General features: G+C 30.7%; 1 protein-coding gene across 1 annotated transcript in view; it reads right to left on the reverse strand.

Moving 5' to 3' along the window:
- Positions 1 to 1,070: 1,070 nt before the first annotated feature.
- The window catches only part of LOTGIDRAFT_238600 (hypothetical protein), a gene marked incomplete at both ends in the record, with an annotated part of 30,313 nt that continues 13,379 nt past the window's right edge, over positions 1,071 to 18,004 (reverse strand). Inside the window, 29 exons of the mRNA XM_009050749.1 lie at positions 1,071 to 1,178; positions 1,535 to 1,617; positions 1,848 to 1,972; positions 2,563 to 2,677; positions 3,219 to 3,247; positions 3,514 to 3,540; positions 3,726 to 3,787; positions 3,951 to 4,032; positions 4,322 to 4,392; positions 4,531 to 4,709; positions 5,050 to 5,145; positions 5,409 to 5,521; positions 5,716 to 5,793; positions 6,288 to 6,384; positions 6,655 to 6,752; positions 7,010 to 7,061; positions 7,214 to 7,281; positions 7,486 to 7,547; positions 7,802 to 7,873; positions 8,397 to 8,468; positions 8,724 to 8,798; positions 9,218 to 9,295; positions 9,514 to 9,570; positions 12,282 to 12,365; positions 13,387 to 13,467; positions 15,980 to 16,029; positions 16,344 to 16,434; positions 17,023 to 17,148; positions 17,779 to 17,868. Of these exons, the coding sequence (XP_009048997.1) occupies positions 1,071 to 1,178; positions 1,535 to 1,617; positions 1,848 to 1,972; positions 2,563 to 2,677; positions 3,219 to 3,247; positions 3,514 to 3,540; positions 3,726 to 3,787; positions 3,951 to 4,032; positions 4,322 to 4,392; positions 4,531 to 4,709; positions 5,050 to 5,145; positions 5,409 to 5,521; positions 5,716 to 5,793; positions 6,288 to 6,384; positions 6,655 to 6,752; positions 7,010 to 7,061; positions 7,214 to 7,281; positions 7,486 to 7,547; positions 7,802 to 7,873; positions 8,397 to 8,468; positions 8,724 to 8,798; positions 9,218 to 9,295; positions 9,514 to 9,570; positions 12,282 to 12,365; positions 13,387 to 13,467; positions 15,980 to 16,029; positions 16,344 to 16,434; positions 17,023 to 17,148; positions 17,779 to 17,868 (2,421 nt within the window). The remainder of the gene's footprint in view (positions 1,179 to 1,534; positions 1,618 to 1,847; positions 1,973 to 2,562; positions 2,678 to 3,218; positions 3,248 to 3,513; positions 3,541 to 3,725; positions 3,788 to 3,950; positions 4,033 to 4,321; positions 4,393 to 4,530; positions 4,710 to 5,049; positions 5,146 to 5,408; positions 5,522 to 5,715; positions 5,794 to 6,287; positions 6,385 to 6,654; positions 6,753 to 7,009; positions 7,062 to 7,213; positions 7,282 to 7,485; positions 7,548 to 7,801; positions 7,874 to 8,396; positions 8,469 to 8,723; positions 8,799 to 9,217; positions 9,296 to 9,513; positions 9,571 to 12,281; positions 12,366 to 13,386; positions 13,468 to 15,979; positions 16,030 to 16,343; positions 16,435 to 17,022; positions 17,149 to 17,778; positions 17,869 to 18,004) is intronic.

The following is an 18,004-nucleotide window of genomic DNA, read 5'->3' on the forward strand; positions in this document are numbered from 1 at the left end:
CACTGCTTGTTCTGAGGCTGTATTTTGTAGACCTCTCACATGGTTTTTCATGTCAAATATCAGCATCAAAAATTTATAATAAATAATCCTTCATTTTACTAATTTACAATATTACTTTTTCAATAAAATGCCATTTACCTAAGATTGTCTTTGTAGAAATATAAAGAAATTTAACATTTGAAATAAACACATTTCCCTCTCCAAAATTTCCAATGAAAATGGTTCACATTTTGGACTGAAAATTCACCTCTGTAAAATGATATATTGATGAAACATATTTAAATGACTAGTAGCAAATTTAAATTTCGTAACAAATAGAAAACCAATTAGTCTAGAGTCTTACAAGATGGGATAATAAATTTATTCCAACAATCCAACTTTAATGTAAAAGTCACAAAATTTCGATGTATCTGTCCAATATTTTTATGCATAAGAAGAGTTAAAACTAATTAATTTGATAAAGTATTTGAATTATTTGTTCATATATACCATGTTCAGGTTTTGATATTATTTACAAATATACATATTTTACAAAAATTTCTTGCTTTACAAACATTTACAATAATTTTCTTAGCAATAGCAATAGCAAAAAGAAAAAAAGAATTCTACAGATATCAATGATATAAAATGATTTTTTTTATTCAAAAATGTCACTTTATTATTACAAAAATTCCTAAAAATGTTCCAAAATGTTACTCATTTTTAAGAAAATTTAAATTCATAAATTTGCATGATTTTTTTCGCATAAATTTGCATGATTTTTTTCACTATAAAATAATTTGACATTTTTTGTCATTAAAAACTTAGTCCAAAATATAATAATCATACTGATTTCATCCGCAATTTCTCAATCTTCTACAAAATTTAAATGTTGTAAATCTTTTTAAAGCAATTCAAATATATACAATATACAAAAGGAAATATATAATATACAATTTAATAGAAATAGGTTTAAACTCCGATTTGATCAACAAAGGAATGGGTAGTTCAACCTCCAGCACTTGGGAAGAAAAAAAATATTTGGAATTTCAAAATAATTAGAAACAAAAAATTAATTGGTTAATGAATTATCAACTCGTTAAGAGCTGACCTAGACAAATTAAAACTAAAGATAATATCGTTAAATATGATTTAGAATATAATAATATAGAACCACTACCACATTTCGTGTCATCTTCCTGCAACGAAAAAAAAAAATGGCATGTTTGACTAGACTGAAAATAACCATCGAGTTGATTGGTCTTACTAGCATCACTGATCTAAGAATCAATACTATTTCAATGCTGAGATCACCTCAAAGATTTTTTTTTCACCTTCTCGGTGATTATGATGATGTTGATCAATGCTCAATATCATTTGAAAGGAAACAAAAAAAAAAACCCCAATTTTCCAAATGTTCACTTCCACGCATCCAAATAGAAGTATCATGTGTGAAAGAGTTCACTCAAAGTTTGAGGGGTGTCAAATAGATGACTGACACACAATATCCAGCCTTGATGATGATGATGATAATTTTATCCATTAATTAACTTACTCTCTCATCTTCATCATAACAATTCATCCGATGTCTACGATATCTTGGCTCTTCTGACAGTGAGCAAATAGCTTCATCTTCAACTGCAAAATTCCATAATGTTTATATTAGTATGGAATACATGGAAACTATAAAACTATTTTTTTACTGTTACTGTCTTGGCAGGGCCGTAGCTAGAGAGGGTGCCAAGGGAGGGGGGAATTTAGATGACTTAAATGACTTGTTCAGTCACTATAGTTGGGCTCCCTTCAAAAAATTTGAAGTGGGTATAACATTAAAGATGATACTGTAATTCATGATAAAATGAACTTACTTTCCTCAGTGACAGGTATAGGATGTTGTGGTAATGGTTCGTAGAAATCTAGACATTCATCACAGGAAGGTGTTGTTACTACTAATAATAAATTACCAACTTGTAGTCTTACAGCTCGTACAGACCTAGAATAATATCAATAATCAATCAAATATCTCTATTTATTACAATCTTGATACACATAGGTTATAAAACATTAGTTTAAGGTACTTCTAGGTTATTCAAAGGGACAGGTTGGCTATTTGTTTGACCAATTGTACTGAAGAAAGAGCTAAGCTAACTAGTAATAATGATCACAGGTCACTGTTGAAACTTTAGCCTTCAAATCAATTTTTGTCTGAAATTATCCACATTTGAAAGTTAAAAGATGACTCATCTTTTCTTGAAACTCTACCTTATATAGTTTAGAAAAATCTATAGAAATAGGAAATAAAATTCCTAGTTAGAGATAATTTTGAAGGAATTATGCGATTTTTGTACATTTCTATTACGTCTTTTACTATTTACATAATATATTCAAAACCCAAATCAACTCCCAGAAATGGTGAATCTTTTCCTTTAATTAGCAGAAATGAAGAATTTTGGCTTGTGTAGTTTCTAATACTATGTATATGGCATAAAAATAAGGTGGACTGCTCATAAACGTGTTTTGAATTAGACCAAAATGTGCAGGAATCTTTATATATCATTTGACAAATGAACATCAAATCTTTACCTTGTACAATTATCACAGTGAAATTTATCTTCGAATTTCTCTTTTTCACCAAAATAATACTGATACATCATTTTAACACAACTCTTAATGACTATCTTATCTTCTTTCTCTTTCGCTGTAGATTTAAAAAAATAAATAATGCGAGATTACACAAATACATTTTCTTGTGGGATAGCATACACTGACCATTTGTTTAAGTATGGTCCATCATGTACTAGTTAATGCCGTTTCTTTTTTGGGGTAGATCTAACGTCATGGATAAAGATTTCTAATGGTGTGGGCACACAATCAGTCTTGGTCGGTGATTTTTGTCGCTGATTTGAATCTTGAGGAAAATGTGCCTGTGCCTTCACAAGAAGATTATCTCATGCCAACAGGATTTATAATATCAAGCCAGTTTGATATTTTTCACCGATAGTTTTATCGTCTGCAAGACAGAGCATTATCATCCAATCAGATTCATTTTCCTTTCAATAGCATGATCCGCACGTGATTATCGACATGGTGACAAATATGGCAATGCCTCTCTAAAAATTGATAACCGAGCTTAATGTCTTTTTTTTCAATGTATTCTAAATCAACCAAGACCACCCGTTTGTCTCCTTTTAACATGGATTAGTGCTACTAAAAGATTTCAAATAGCAAATCAATCTTACCATAGGTAGTTGTTTCTGAAACCAACCAGCTGGAAAACACACAGAGACTATCATTAATATCTTCAATATACACATAACATACTAACATTTTAACATTTAAACAATTACTTTGTCACATGAATAATTGTGTTTACACACCAAAGTTTAATTCTTAAATATTTATACAAAAAAGACGTGTTTCTACTAACATTGTCAAAGTTGTAATCAATGAAATTCATATTTTTTTTTAAAAAAGGTAGATATTTTTAGACATTTAGTGTAATCCATTGAAAATAATTCAAATATTGCTACTTACTTGTAGATGTTGAAATTTACATATAACCTAAAAAAAAAAAAAAAAAAATTAAAGTAGACCCTCAAAAAAAAGAAAGCAGACCTTCAGAACTTGTACATGATGGTGCTGGAACAGTGTTAATGTAACATATACCTATACCTGAACCTTCTCATAACAAACATTTTATAATATTCAACTTATATTTAGAACTGATATAATAGAAAGTGTCTTACCATGAAAATTTACTGGACCACCAATTCACAGAGAGAAAATCAAAAAACAGGTTAATGGAGGGCTGAAATTATAACAATAATTATACAGTGGGTCATCTTAATACAAAGTAATTTTACATAGTTTGTAATAATCCCAATCTATTAAGTGTTTGGAGTGTAAATAAAAGATGTAAGTTTCCTCAAAACAAAGGCTTAAAGAAAATCCATTCAGTTATATCAACTTACAATTTTAAAAGCAGATGGTCCAGCGTTAACATTTTTATCTGTATTGATAATACAGGATGCTTGATAATTAAAATAACGGTTTCTGAAATAAAAATAACACAGACTCAAACTCCATGAATATATTTGAACCTGTTCATTGCCATGCTTTAAGCTTTAAGATATAATGTATTTTACTTTAGATATGAGAGCATATCCTATTTTTCACAGGAAGTTAAAATTCATTTTAAAAATTCCTCTTCATATATTTGAAAAGTTGACCTCCAGAATCATTTGCAGAGGACAACCAACCAACCAACCAACCCAAACCCCAACCCCAACCACCCAAACAACCCACCAATCAATCAATCAATCAATCTTGTATTATGACTTACCTTTTATATATAGATTGATTAAACAGGACATGCATCACACTTGGATCAACATTGCCAAAAAACTGTCCAACCTAAAATTAGAATTAAATAATTCAAAAAACATCAAACATAGACTTAACAAACCAAGTTGAAAATAATGTAATCAGTCTAGGATATGGGTACAGGGCATGAAAAAGTTCTGGATTGACTTTCTCAAATAAACAACAAACCTGTGGTACAAGTTCTTCCTGGTTAGTTGAGACTAAAAAGCCTCCATCATCCAGTAAATAACAGAACAGAGATTCTGTATCATTACAATGAAGAGCGAATGGAAATGCCTTATCTCTCTTAGCAGATATAGCCACCATTTCTGTTTGAAGTTTCTGATGTGATATCTTTACTCCAGCCACTGAAAAGAATAATATGTGTTATCTAAGATATAAAACCAGTGAACATTTTACTCTGTTCCATCACTTCCATGGGCTGAATGTTGAGACAGGGCCATGTCACTTTGTGTACAAGACCTAATTCTGACCATGTAAAATAAAGACTTCATTATCATTATTGATATTGTTTTTTTTGTTATAGATATTGATCAGAGAAACTTATGTAGAAATGAGTCTCTACATTTAGGTAGAACAAGAAAAATGAAGTTTTATGCACTACCAATTGCATCGTAGACAAATTGAAAAACAGTTTTGACAGCAAATAAACAAACCGAGCCTTTCCAAGATGAAGTCCTCACTTACCAGCTGGTTTATATTTGATTCTATAAGGTAAATCTCTAAGAGATATGGAATGAGCCACCATAATAGAAGGATTGTCTGTGTAGTTCTTAGTTACATCTGTAAAATATTACAAGTTCAAAAACGTTTAAAACAGTTTTGAAATTACATTTCAATTTCCTATACACGTAGTCGATAAATCTATTAAAAAGAACGGTTTTGTATTGACTTTAGTTATATAATAAAGCTATTATGCATTGTAATGAATGTCCATATGAATATATTAATATTAAAGTTTACGTTGCAGCTGCAAACAATAACTTTGTAACCATACTAGACATTAAATTTGTATTCTGGCAATTAAATTTATTCCAATTGCTTACCTTGTGGTTCTGGAGGAACAAACAAAAACTTTTCCGAATTCAAGGCTCTTTTATAATAATCTGCCTTCCAAGTGTCTAATTCAAGTTCTTCTGAATCAAATGTTTCATTTTCCCTGTAAAATTTAAAAAATCAAAAGTGAGTTAAACAGACAAAAATGAAATTACTTAAAAATTCCTTATGTCAACCTAAATCACCATCTTAAACATTCACAATCCAGCAATACAAGGCACATAACAGAAATAAACAATATAATGAACAAACGAAGTCTCAATGCACAATGAATATTTTTTTTTTGTCAATACTTACATTTTATCATGTTGATAGATCTGAGTAAGGCCACCATTTGTTGCTACAAATGCAATCATCAATCCTTCCAAATCTTCTCTGAAATAAAACAAAAATTATCATCTATGTCAACTCTCTAAAAAGGAATAAAATATTGACAAATTCAGAAAAATCAGAAAACATTATCATCCTGTTTGTAAGATATATAGAAATAGGCATAGGCTATGAAGCACAAGATATATGGATATACTATTTCTGTATTTATTAAGTCAACGTTTCACACGTTATCAAGAGAAATGAATAATACAGCAAGGCTAACAATATATATAGTAAATAAATAAGTAACAGACAGAGGAAAAGGGTAAACCATGAGTTAACAAGATAGATAAGATCAATTCTACTTTATTCCATCTGACACCTTGCCGCCTGCTACAACTGAAACCTGAAAACTAGGCAGTGGCAGAGCACTACCTCAAAGACAGGCGGCACATAGTCTGGTTGAACAAAGTAGAATTAATTGATCTTAACTATCTTGTTAACTTAAGTTGAATATGAATATTTCTACATGAATATCAAACTGAAGAGAGTCTTACCTTGTATTAGCATCAGTAGCAATTGTCTCATAATATTTATCAATACTACTTATAACTTTTAAATCCCAGTACAACTGATACAACAACTCTTTATTCCCTACAAATAATGCACATAGAGAATGGTATTACAAGAACATATATATCAGGCTCATAGCAAGAGAGGATGTGATCTGATTTTTTCGCTCTTTGTAACCAATCAGAGACATTGAAGGCAGACAAAACAAACTGGCATCTACGTATTTGTCTAAAATACTTGACATCGCAAGGCTATGTGAATCAAAACTTCTCTTCACTTCGCTCTTTTTTGCTAAGACGAGTATAATCCGACCTTAAGCCATGGTTAAATTCAAAATTGATCAGTACTTACAATTGTCATCATTGGAATCTTTCTGTAAACATAATTTATAAATATCATCAACAGTTTGTGTCATATTCTCAAATAGACTCATGTTTTTATAGTAATCCCTGTAATCAGAAATAACATCAATGGTATTAAAGGGACTATCATGCTTTAGACCCAAAAACAGGATTTATTTTAGCCTAGCCAATTAGTTATAGTGCTCACAGCTCACAGTCAAAATTTTACATTACTATTACATTATTTTTTCTATAGCAGATACTATTTTTTGCTATAAGATTTTAATGAAATTCAGGAATTTTGATTTAATAATTGAAATATTTATAATAATTAATTAATAATTAACTAATACAGTTATATTTACCATGGAGCTATCTTCCTCTGATAATCATTGTTAGTTTTAAACACTGATTGATCTACAATAATACAAAATATAAACATTTAACATAAAACTTACAAATGGAAAGAGAGAGAGGTTTACTGTACTATAATTGTTCATTGTCTATTCGAATGGTGTTACAGAATTAAGTTAATGTGCAGTAAAAATGAAAAAGAAGAAAAGACTTACTGAATGAGTTGATGTTGCCTAAGAACTTGGGATAAGTTGATTGATAAGCTGGTATAGAAACACCCAAACTGAAATAGACACATAGTCCATTAAAATTCATTTTCAAAACAGTGCTTGGCTTGTTGAAGCAGCCCAAATATAAGACACTTGTCTCGACACAAAATAACCCAACATGCATCGCAGATCAGTGGAATTTCTTCTGCATTTTATCATTCCCTTCATCAAGCACTTGAATACAAGTTTCGAAAGGGAAAACAAAATCTTCAACTCACCTGAAGGATGTATTTTTGATTGGGGTAAAAGCATATGTTAAATTTGACCAGCTGACATATTTCTGAAATTAAAGATCAAATCTGATTATGTTTTTATTCTTTCTGAAGTATTCTAAAGAAGAATTTGAATCATATGCATCCTTAATAAAAATCCAAAACAGTTATCTTTGCTATAACAAAACAACCTATTTTCTGTTTCAAATCACATTCAAGCCTGTACCAACGGGTTCACAGTCTCACAAGATCACTCAGTTTCAGTCAAATAATAAAATATTAATATCAATTACTAGTATAAATATTAGTTTAATATACTTACCAAACTGGGTGATAAAACTAGTGTCCTTATTTCCATTTTATCATCTTCTTCATCTATCATCTTATTTCTTAACTACAATATATAACATTATAACAATAACCCTACATTACAATATCTAAATCTTTTCACTGTAACTAGACATTTTCATAATGTCAACCTATCACAAACTCTGACTACTCCCTTGACATCATTTGACATTTTTCTGGTTTCATGCATTTATTAAATGCAGCAATTTGATTGGATTTGTCACAAACGATGCAGCAACATATTGTCTTTACGTCGAGGGCTCTGATTAGCTAGCATACAATCCAATCAAATAACTGCATTGCTAAATTTCAAATGTACAATAAAAGTGCCCAATGATGTCATGGTATTAGATAGAGTTTGCATTGTTTGCAATAACTTGATATCATGAAGATGGTAAATAAAGTGCTTATTTATTTATCAGAACATTTCCAATAACTTTACTAAAATAACAAATGTGTCCATTCCAAAGTGTTTCTCAATATGTTAATTATAGAACACAGAAATTTTTGAATAATCTAATTAAAAAAAATGTTTGTACAAATTTTGGAAAAAATATGTTTTATTATACCTTTAATTTATCTGGATTATTAATCTCTACTTCTAATAAATCAACATCTGGTGGATCTTCTAGATAAGTTTCCTGTCAAAAATAATAAAATAGAATACTATCAATTATATAATTATCTCTTGTTAAATATAATAAAATCTTGTCAAATATAATACTGTGAAATATAATAATCATCCCCTGTTAAATATAATACTGTCAAATATATTAATAAATCTTGTGAAATACAATACTGTCAAATATATAATTATCCCCTGTGAAATATAATACTGTCAAATATATAATACTGTCAAATATATAATTATCCCCTGTCTAAAAGTTTTTACTTACACTGACTCTAAGATTAGGATGAAAAATAACATAACCATTTGGATTAATAGCAAAGGCGTAGCCATTTGGTCCCAGCTAAAAAATTCAACATAAGCTTATTAAAACTTGTATTTATTTTTTTATCTATTAATTTGAACATTTATAACACGTGGAGAAAATACAGTTCTGGAATGGAATGGAATGGAAGTACAAAAAGTCAAAATACATAGAAATATGAACTGATCATGATAAAATTAGTCTTAAGGATAACCCATAAAACTTGAGTTAATATTTTTATTAGCTTATTTCCAGTATAATCTTGCAAATCAAATGGAAAAGGTTCAGCTAAAAACAAAACTGTTCCAAACACATCATTATGACATCTTCTTACATACATAGTCTTCTTTTTCATATCTACATTACTATTTTTTTTCTATAGTCTCCATTGTTGCTTGGTTTATCAACAAACAAAATGGGACAATGGTTTACTTAATCAAAATAGTTTTCTTGATTACCTTATTTTTAGGGGCTTTCTTCTCTAAATCTTTAGTTGTCACATCTATTCCCATTACACCTAATATAGTTTGGTTAGACTGAAAAAATATATATATTCATAGTAAACTATTCAGATGATGTGAATTGAAACTAAATGATGCTATGCAGATCTTTCAACTAAATCAAAATACTTAAAACAGAACTCTTATGGCAATTGCAAATTCATTTAATTAGTAGATTTGATGAATTTCTTCAATGTTTGATTGTTTGTAGAAGAAGAAGACCTCTCTACCCACAGTAAATAATGTATGCTCACCGATCCCTCTGATTTGTTATAAACAGGTAGAGTTACAGTAGTCATCATTCCTAGGCCCTGCATAATAATAAAAATTATATACAATTACTGTCTATAATATAGACTAGAAAATATAGCATAGCATAGCCAATAGTCCATTAAATACTGATGGTAAAATAGACTTCACTGTAATTTAATTTTTGTTTTTTCATGTATCATTGTATATTTGATAAACACTTAATATTCAAGTTGTTAATTCTTAATAGATCTACTCTTTAAATATTTTATGATTATGACATCAATAATGTTAAAATTTTCAATATTAACTGAAATCTGAAGGAAAAAGAGAGAGAGATATAAAAAAAAAAAAAAAATAAATATGATTTTTAAAAGGCCTTATATCAATGAAATAAGAAGAAAAAAATCAAAATTTAATCTATTTTTTCATAGTTTAATGCAAAATATACATTTATTATGATCAGAGTCAATGGTGCAGGGGCACTATTATACAATAGTAGATAATATTTTATCCAAAAACATGTAAGATCGGTCCAAACATTCCCTCTGTATTTTTTTTAGCCACTTCAGTTTGGGTCTCACTACAGCCCTCATAAATGTTTGTCAAATTAACCTTTTGACCGTACCTGATAAACACTGCATCACAAAATGCTATAAAATCTATATTTGATTGGTCAAAGCAGACTTTGTCGAGTAAGGTCAAAAGGTCAATTTGACGAACATTCAAGAGGGCTGTCGTTAGACCCTAACTATAGTGGCTATATTAAAAATATGCATGTAAGATTTTTTAAGCAAAATATTCATTGCACAATTAAAGATCTTACACGTGTGAGAAATGCGAAGAATTTTTTCATTGATATTGGCCCTTTAAATATCAATAAAATTACCAGTAAAAACAGTGTAAGTGCAAAACAAAAACTCTCTAATTATCTAAACTAGGAGAACTCTGGAAAAATATAAAAAAATACAACACCAAAAAACATACAGAATTAAAAAAACGAATTAAAACATTGATTCACAAATATTACACACATCTCCCATTTAAATATAAAAAATTTAAAACATGCAAAAATACTCATGCTATAAAATGTTAAAATCATTAAATGAATGAATGGAAGAATGAATGAATGAATGAATGAATGAATGAATGAATGAATGAAAGAATGAATGAAAGAATGGTAGAATGAATGAATGGAAGAATGAAGCCTGTTTGTTTTAATTTTCAAAAACAACTGCTCGCATCAAGACATTTCCAGAATTTCTTTCTAAAAAACAAACTCTGGCTTTATCCAAAAACAAGAAGAAAGATGGAACTTTCCTCTAAACCATCATCTCTTTACCTAGCAAATTTCCTTTTTATCTTAAATGTTACTCACACAAAACAAAAACACATGACAGCAGAAAATTTCTTATTATATCTCCCAACATTTCTATTTGCCAGTTTTTAAATATATGCAACACATCTTCGTTGACAATTCTACTGGAATGACTGGTGCATCCAAGAGTGATTGTGGCATTGAGACAGCTAGATCCTCATCCTTTCCTCACCCCTCAAGACATAAAACCCCACCCCCCATATCACCCAATCGTTGCTCACACAAACTGTGCGGTGTAACACATAGTGAAATATTGAGACTAACATAGACAACACTCAGATGTGAAAAATTTGATACAAAATGGTCATATCTTAATATATCATAAATTAAAATTTTCTACACAAATAAAAACTGGGATTTCTATAATCTGAATTAAGCTTAGCTATGGTACTTTTATCTAGCATTGGGAAATACAAGCAATGCTATCAAACATCTAGACTATGCTAATTATACAGTGTACAGTGCTAAAATTCATATTATTAGCTGACAGAGCTTGGTTATATCTAATCTTTGGTTTCACTGATTGTGGACCAATCATATGCTGCATTTCAATTCTGAAAAGCACTACAGGTAGCTAAAATTAAGTGATTAGGGAATTGTATCTAAGAATAAAGAGCTCATTGTCATTCTAAGCAAAACAGTTCATAATTATTAGTACTAACACTAATTAAGCTATGTCTATAGGATCAGATACTTCAAATAATGTAACACGATTTTATGGCGTCAAACTTCAACATATGATTTAGAATAATTTTTCACTTTTCAAGATCAATTCAATTTTGTTTTATATATTCCATAATGCAGGGGATAGACGAGTGTATTTTATTGGCTGGTTGCAACGAATTTTAAAATCGTTAAAAAAATTCTCTTAAATGCCTGATCCTGTCAATGACAAGTTTTTATGGCCATACAGATCGGCAGCATAAAAGATGTTAAGATATTTTCGGGCGATTATTTATGCCACTGATTTAATTTGCTCATCTGCCCATGCGTGGCGAAATTTTCTGGGCACCTTATTTCTTAAACCAATCGGCCTTGATTCTGATATCATGTGATGTTCAGATGCTCCGCCATTGTGTACCAATCATGTGGTCTACGGCAAAATTCCAGCTAGTGATATATGATCTAAAATATTCGTTTCGTGTGCCCCTAAATTATCGGGCATAAAAATTCGCTGGCAATTTTTTATCATCACACTCAGGCAAAAAAATATGCTCATCTACTGCTAGCATAATATAAATTGATGATGACAAAGAAAATTTCAAGTTGTATTACATTATTTAATATCCTGGCTATATGGCTGATATAAGATCAGAATAGAATAGAAAACTAAAGATATGACCATTTAGACACTGATTAAGACTATGTGTAAAGACATGTATCTATGTAATATACCAGATGATCAGCGTATATGTTGCCCCATTTACATTGTTTAACGTTTTTTAACACTTGAGGTCGAGATAATACTGGTATGTACTCCTTTAAATGAGACAAAATGTTCATCAAAATTAATTAATAGGGCAAATGCATGGGAAAGAATACCTACTTGGGGATTTCAACAGCCTGATTGAGATAAGAACAAACTTTGTTCCGCTTTTTAAGATAACCACTTCATTTTGGGTCTAAAGACTGGCCCCTGGAACAATAGTCAAAATAACCTTTTGACCTAACCTACGACCCTTGCTTTATCAAATAAAATTCCTTAACTTTCTCACAAAATGCCACCGCTCAAGAAGGCAGAAATTTGATTGGATAAACCAGGGTCATCAAGTTAGGTCAAAAGGTTATTTTGACAAATGTTCAAGAGGCCAGCCTTTAGACCCTAACTAAAGAAAATAAATGCTGATAAAACACGGAACGAAAGTTTGGTCTAATTCTAGGAGTTCCAAAGATGTAAATATTTAAATTTTGTAAGCTTTTGCAGAACCTTTTTTGAAATCCAATATATAGGCGATATAAAAATGAAAAAAAAAAAAAGCATGGCAATGTCCTAAACCTAAATCAGATGATCTTATATGTGTTTTTTTAAAGAGGTTTTTCTAAATATTGGGGTCCGGACATTGATAGCATCAATTCCAATTTTCAGCAAGATGTCTGTTGCTCTGTCAACCCCACTTAAAGAAAAAGGCTTTAAGATGTAGCTTTGGCAAAACCCCTTATGTATTGGACATTATTAGCAGCTTTTGCCAAAGGGACGCCATATGCTGTAAAACATTTCTATAATATAATTACAGGAATCACAGACATTTGATTTTAGATTTTAAATTTCATTTGATTTGCCGTTAATATTCATTGAAAACAAATTCAAATGACCAGGTATAAAAAATAGTACCATATCACATTAGCTGAAATAAAACTGAATTTTTTTTAACTGTTATTAGTAAAAACTTTGGAAAAAAATAAAAGAACTTTGTTAAGTATAACATTCTTAGTAAATTACATGCCTTGAACAAGTCATTCGGTTTGTAAATTTGAACTGTGGAATCCATGCTAAGCTTACTCGAATATCGCGAGTTATGACAGTAGAGTGTTCACGCACGTCAGCGTACTGAAAACTTGTAGCTAGATATTTTGTATAACCCTGTATATAAATTAAAAAAATTGACAATATTTAATTGGCGTCTGATCTATCATCTGAAAACCATAAATTTCATAATCTTTCAACCCTTTGAACACTGAGTGTAATATGAAATATCATTATACCTTGAACTTCATGTAATATGACTGTATGTTTATAACATTAAAAGAATTGTAAAGAGGTTTTCTAAATTTTTCATGTGTATCAGGAACACTGATAGCATCAGTTTGCATCATTCCAATTTTAAGTCAGATATCTGTGGTTCCTGCAATTCAACAAAATATTAGTGTTTTATGATGTCACATATCGCAAAATACGCTTGTATCACATAAGACTTTTGCAATAAATGATGTCATCAAACACTTTAGTTTTAGTGGAATAGCAGGAACCACAGACATCTGATTGAAAAATAGAATGGTGAAAATTGATACTATCAGTGTCCCTGAAACATATAAAATTTTTAGAAAACCTCATTGGTAAGGCTTGCAACTCAGTTCATTCAAATGAGTTAAATTATAAGTAAAAAATGGAGATCGAGTATTCTAGCATTGGGTTAATATTCCATAGACCAATTGGTAGACAGCATCCACCCAGTCCTTTCTTGGTTACAATTTGTGTGGGCATACAAAATTGTTCCTTTTCTTTTTGTCTTAACAATAAGGTTTATGATTGAAGGTTAATATTAGTGGATGATTTCATGATATGATTAAAATCAAAGTAATAAACCAAAACCTGAACCAATCTTAATCACCACAGGAAATAAAGAGTCACCAAGACACGTTATAAATCACCAATAAATAAGTCATTACTGATCACCACTCGATTTTAAATAAAATGTCACCATAAATTGAGGTGTATTCAAAACACTCTGAAGATACTAGGTTACTAGCTAAGTTTACTTGAGTAAAAAAAATTCAAGGACCAACTTGTAGATCCCTGATAAGCCAACTTTATCTTTGATTTAAAGTTAAAAGGATTGTAAAGAGGTCTTTGTAAGTGTATCAGTGACACTGATATCACCAATTTGCACTATTCCAATTTTCAATCAGACGTATGTGGTTCCTGCAATTCCACTTTAACTAAGTGTTTGATGATGTCACATTATATCACATAAGGTCCTTTGTGATATGTGACATCATAAAACACTTAGTTTTAGTGGCATTGCAGGAACCACAGACATCTGATTTTAAAAAGGAATGGTGCAAATTGATGCTTTCAGTGTCCCCGATACACACAAATAATTCAGAAAACCTCTTTACAATCCTTTTAGGAAATAGTCTGATTTCAGAGCTATCTCTGTTATTAAAATGTTCAATATTTTGAATACACCAGATAGATTATAAACTGAATAATAGAGAGATTTGATAGAGTATATAGTATCCAGGCCCATTACTATTATATAAACTGATTTCACTTCACAAATACGTCTAGCCAAGGCTGGAAATAATCTAGCACCCCTTTTCACCCAATTGAACTATTCCGCACATGCAATACTTTATTAAAAATGTGCATGGAATAGTTCAATGTGTTGTCTGTCAAATTATTTCCAGTTTTGAATCAATCTTCATCAATTTCTTAAAACTTGTTGTTTACAGTATACTTCTGTCAAAAGCTCTGATTGGCTGTAATTGCCAGCGTACTATCCAATAGATTTGTTACATTTACAAACTTCATTGATACAAGAAAAGTAACTAATGATGTCAAGGTATTAGACAGAGAACATAATAGCTTGAACTTCTGCAAATGCAGACTCATTGAAACTACATGAACCTTTAAGTTTGAAAACTGCTGATAGCTTCGATTTGAGAAATGTCATCCAGCTAGAGTTATAAGAAATTGATGTATCTGACTGCGGTATTGTGAAGAGTAGAATGGGCAGTATACTATACCGAGCCTGGAATATTAAGGGGGGCCTGATGACTGCTCGTCCACTGGGTATTTTCCACGTGTTTTATTGCTAATGGACGTGATAAAACTTCTACATATTCCTAGAAAATTTGTTATGAACAATATACATGAGTGAATCCAGTTTTAAATAGTATGACACCCCTTGTAGACTACACATGCATTACTTCTGTAAATGTGACACAGTGTGCTTAGTTGAGTTCATTTTCAAAATCAGGGGTGTTTTTTTTTTTCTTTCTTGGGAATGTATCAAATACAAGCCCTCCACTTAATACTGACTTCAGAAATGTAATAAATATATAGATTTTATTTCAATGAAATACCTCACGTAATCAAATTGTAACAATAAAATCTTCTATGAAAAAGATGCTTGAATACCAAAATTATTATTAAAAAAAAATTCAAATTTTCCTTAAAATATTTTAACTTTTTCTTTACTCTGGAATTTTACATAAGATTTTATTTTTGTCATTGAAAACAGCACATTAATATTGACAAAGGCATACCCCCATTTATGAAAATATCAGAATGTAGTGAAGTTTTTATTGTGCCATATCAAATTGAAAGTAAAAATATGCATAATATTGTAAATTGATATAAGATGACCTACCTGAACTCTAGCTCTAATGGCTCCCATAGCAGGGATCTGAGAAAAATAACCTGAAAAAAAAAATAGCCATTCTAGATCAAGTCCTCAAGTTCATTTTGAGAGCTAAGTCCAATTATTTTGTGGGTGCTATAATAATACAAATGTTTAACCCTAAATGACCTTACTACTGCAAAAGCTATATCTACAAGACTTTGTCACAGCTACAACTAGGCTTAGTATGAGTGGAATTTCATGAACTACAGATATTTGACTGAAAATATGAATAAAGCAAATCAATGCTGTCAATGTCCATAATACATTCGAATGTTTCAAAACCCCATTTACAATTCCAGGTAAACTTAAAAGAAGTAGAGAAAGTTTTTACCTCTATTGGCACAAGCCATCCATCTAATAGCATTAGTAGGATTAGCTGTTGGTCCTACAGCATACGTAAATACTCTTACTTCAGCTTTCAACTATAGTAAACATATCAATTATTCATTGAGGGGAATGCATAGGTCAGGATAGGTGTTTTAAAGTAGATAGTGGAAGCACTACAAACGCTACCATTCTTACTGAATTCAACAAGAGATGATCTCTGTCAGATCAGAATGAAAGCATTACTTTGAAATCCTAGTTCAAAACTTGCTGACACTTAGCTAGCCAGAAGCAATAGTTTTCTTTCAGACTCACTACAGTCAAGGATAAATGAAATAAAATGAAATGGAGTTTTACATCCTACTTTTTGCACCGTGTGGGCTAATGAAGACGGGCAACGCCATGCAGAGTACAATGAGGAAATTTTGCCAGGACAGCAGCATTAGCCAACTCTTTTTTGATTTCCAACTGTCGAGGGATCTTTAACATGCATAGCCTGTAGAACACGGGGCCTGATTTTATTGTCCCATCCGAACAACTAGACGCTTTTTCCATGTCAGACCCTTCCACCTGCTTTACCCTCAAGGGGAAATTGAGTCTGCAGCCATGGATAATTTTAACTCTTATCTCCAAAAAACATTTCAATTACATATAATATTAGATAAATTCCTGTTCTAGATATTTACTGATTTATTTTTGGGCCAGTTATACTCTTTAAAAATATCCTCAGCATTGTCTGTACCACCATCAGTTAATAACATAATAACTTTATTACAGGTAGCTCCCATACCATTAGTATTGTTTCTCTCAAACTAAATAAATAATACATAATACTAATACTAATAATAATACTTAATATATACTTGATATAAAGGGGTTTTCTAAATTCTCCATGTGTATCAGGGACACTGATAGCATCAATTTGCACCATTCCAATTCACATCAGGCGTCTGTGGTTCCTGCAATTCCACTAAAACTGAATGTTTGATGACGTCACAAATTGCAAAATATGCTTTATCACATAAGATCAGTGACACAGGCAAGCTCTTAGTTTTAGTGAAATTGCAGGAACTACAGACGTCTGATTGAAAATTGGAATGGTGCAAATTGACGCTATCAGTGTCCTTTAAACACACAAAATCTTTAGAAAATATCTTTACAATCCCTTTAATAATCATAATATGTAGGCCTATGGTAATACTAATAGCAAAATACAGCAGGTTTTAACTGAGATATATTTCATCAAACTTTTGTTGTAGTTTTTAGAATTGCAAGACACACAGACATCTTTAGGGTCCCCTATACATATAATTTCAGTCAAACCTCTTTATATTCTCTTTATTTCACTGAAATGTGTATTTTATCATGTGTCCACCTAATCAGTAAGAATTTATAATTTAATATTAAATGTGTTATTGGTGAAACCAGTTCAATAAACTTACCAATTGAAATTGTTCAAAAGCAAAGCGTAATCCAACTTTAAAATTGGCCATTCCATAGGCTACCAATCCATCTACATCTCTAGCTAGTTTCTATAAGGTTAAATATAACAGTATAAAAGAATAGATCTAGTGGTTAGACAGGAAATCTATCATAGGAGGTTTGAAATGAAATGAATAGAGTTTTACATCCTACTTTTCTGCACCATGTGGGCTAATGAAGGTGGGC

Source organism: Lottia gigantea (genome assembly GCF_000327385.1).
Source record: "Lottia gigantea unplaced genomic scaffold LOTGIsca_154, whole genome shotgun sequence".
Classification (NCBI taxonomy): domain Eukaryota; kingdom Metazoa; phylum Mollusca; class Gastropoda; family Lottiidae; genus Lottia; species Lottia gigantea.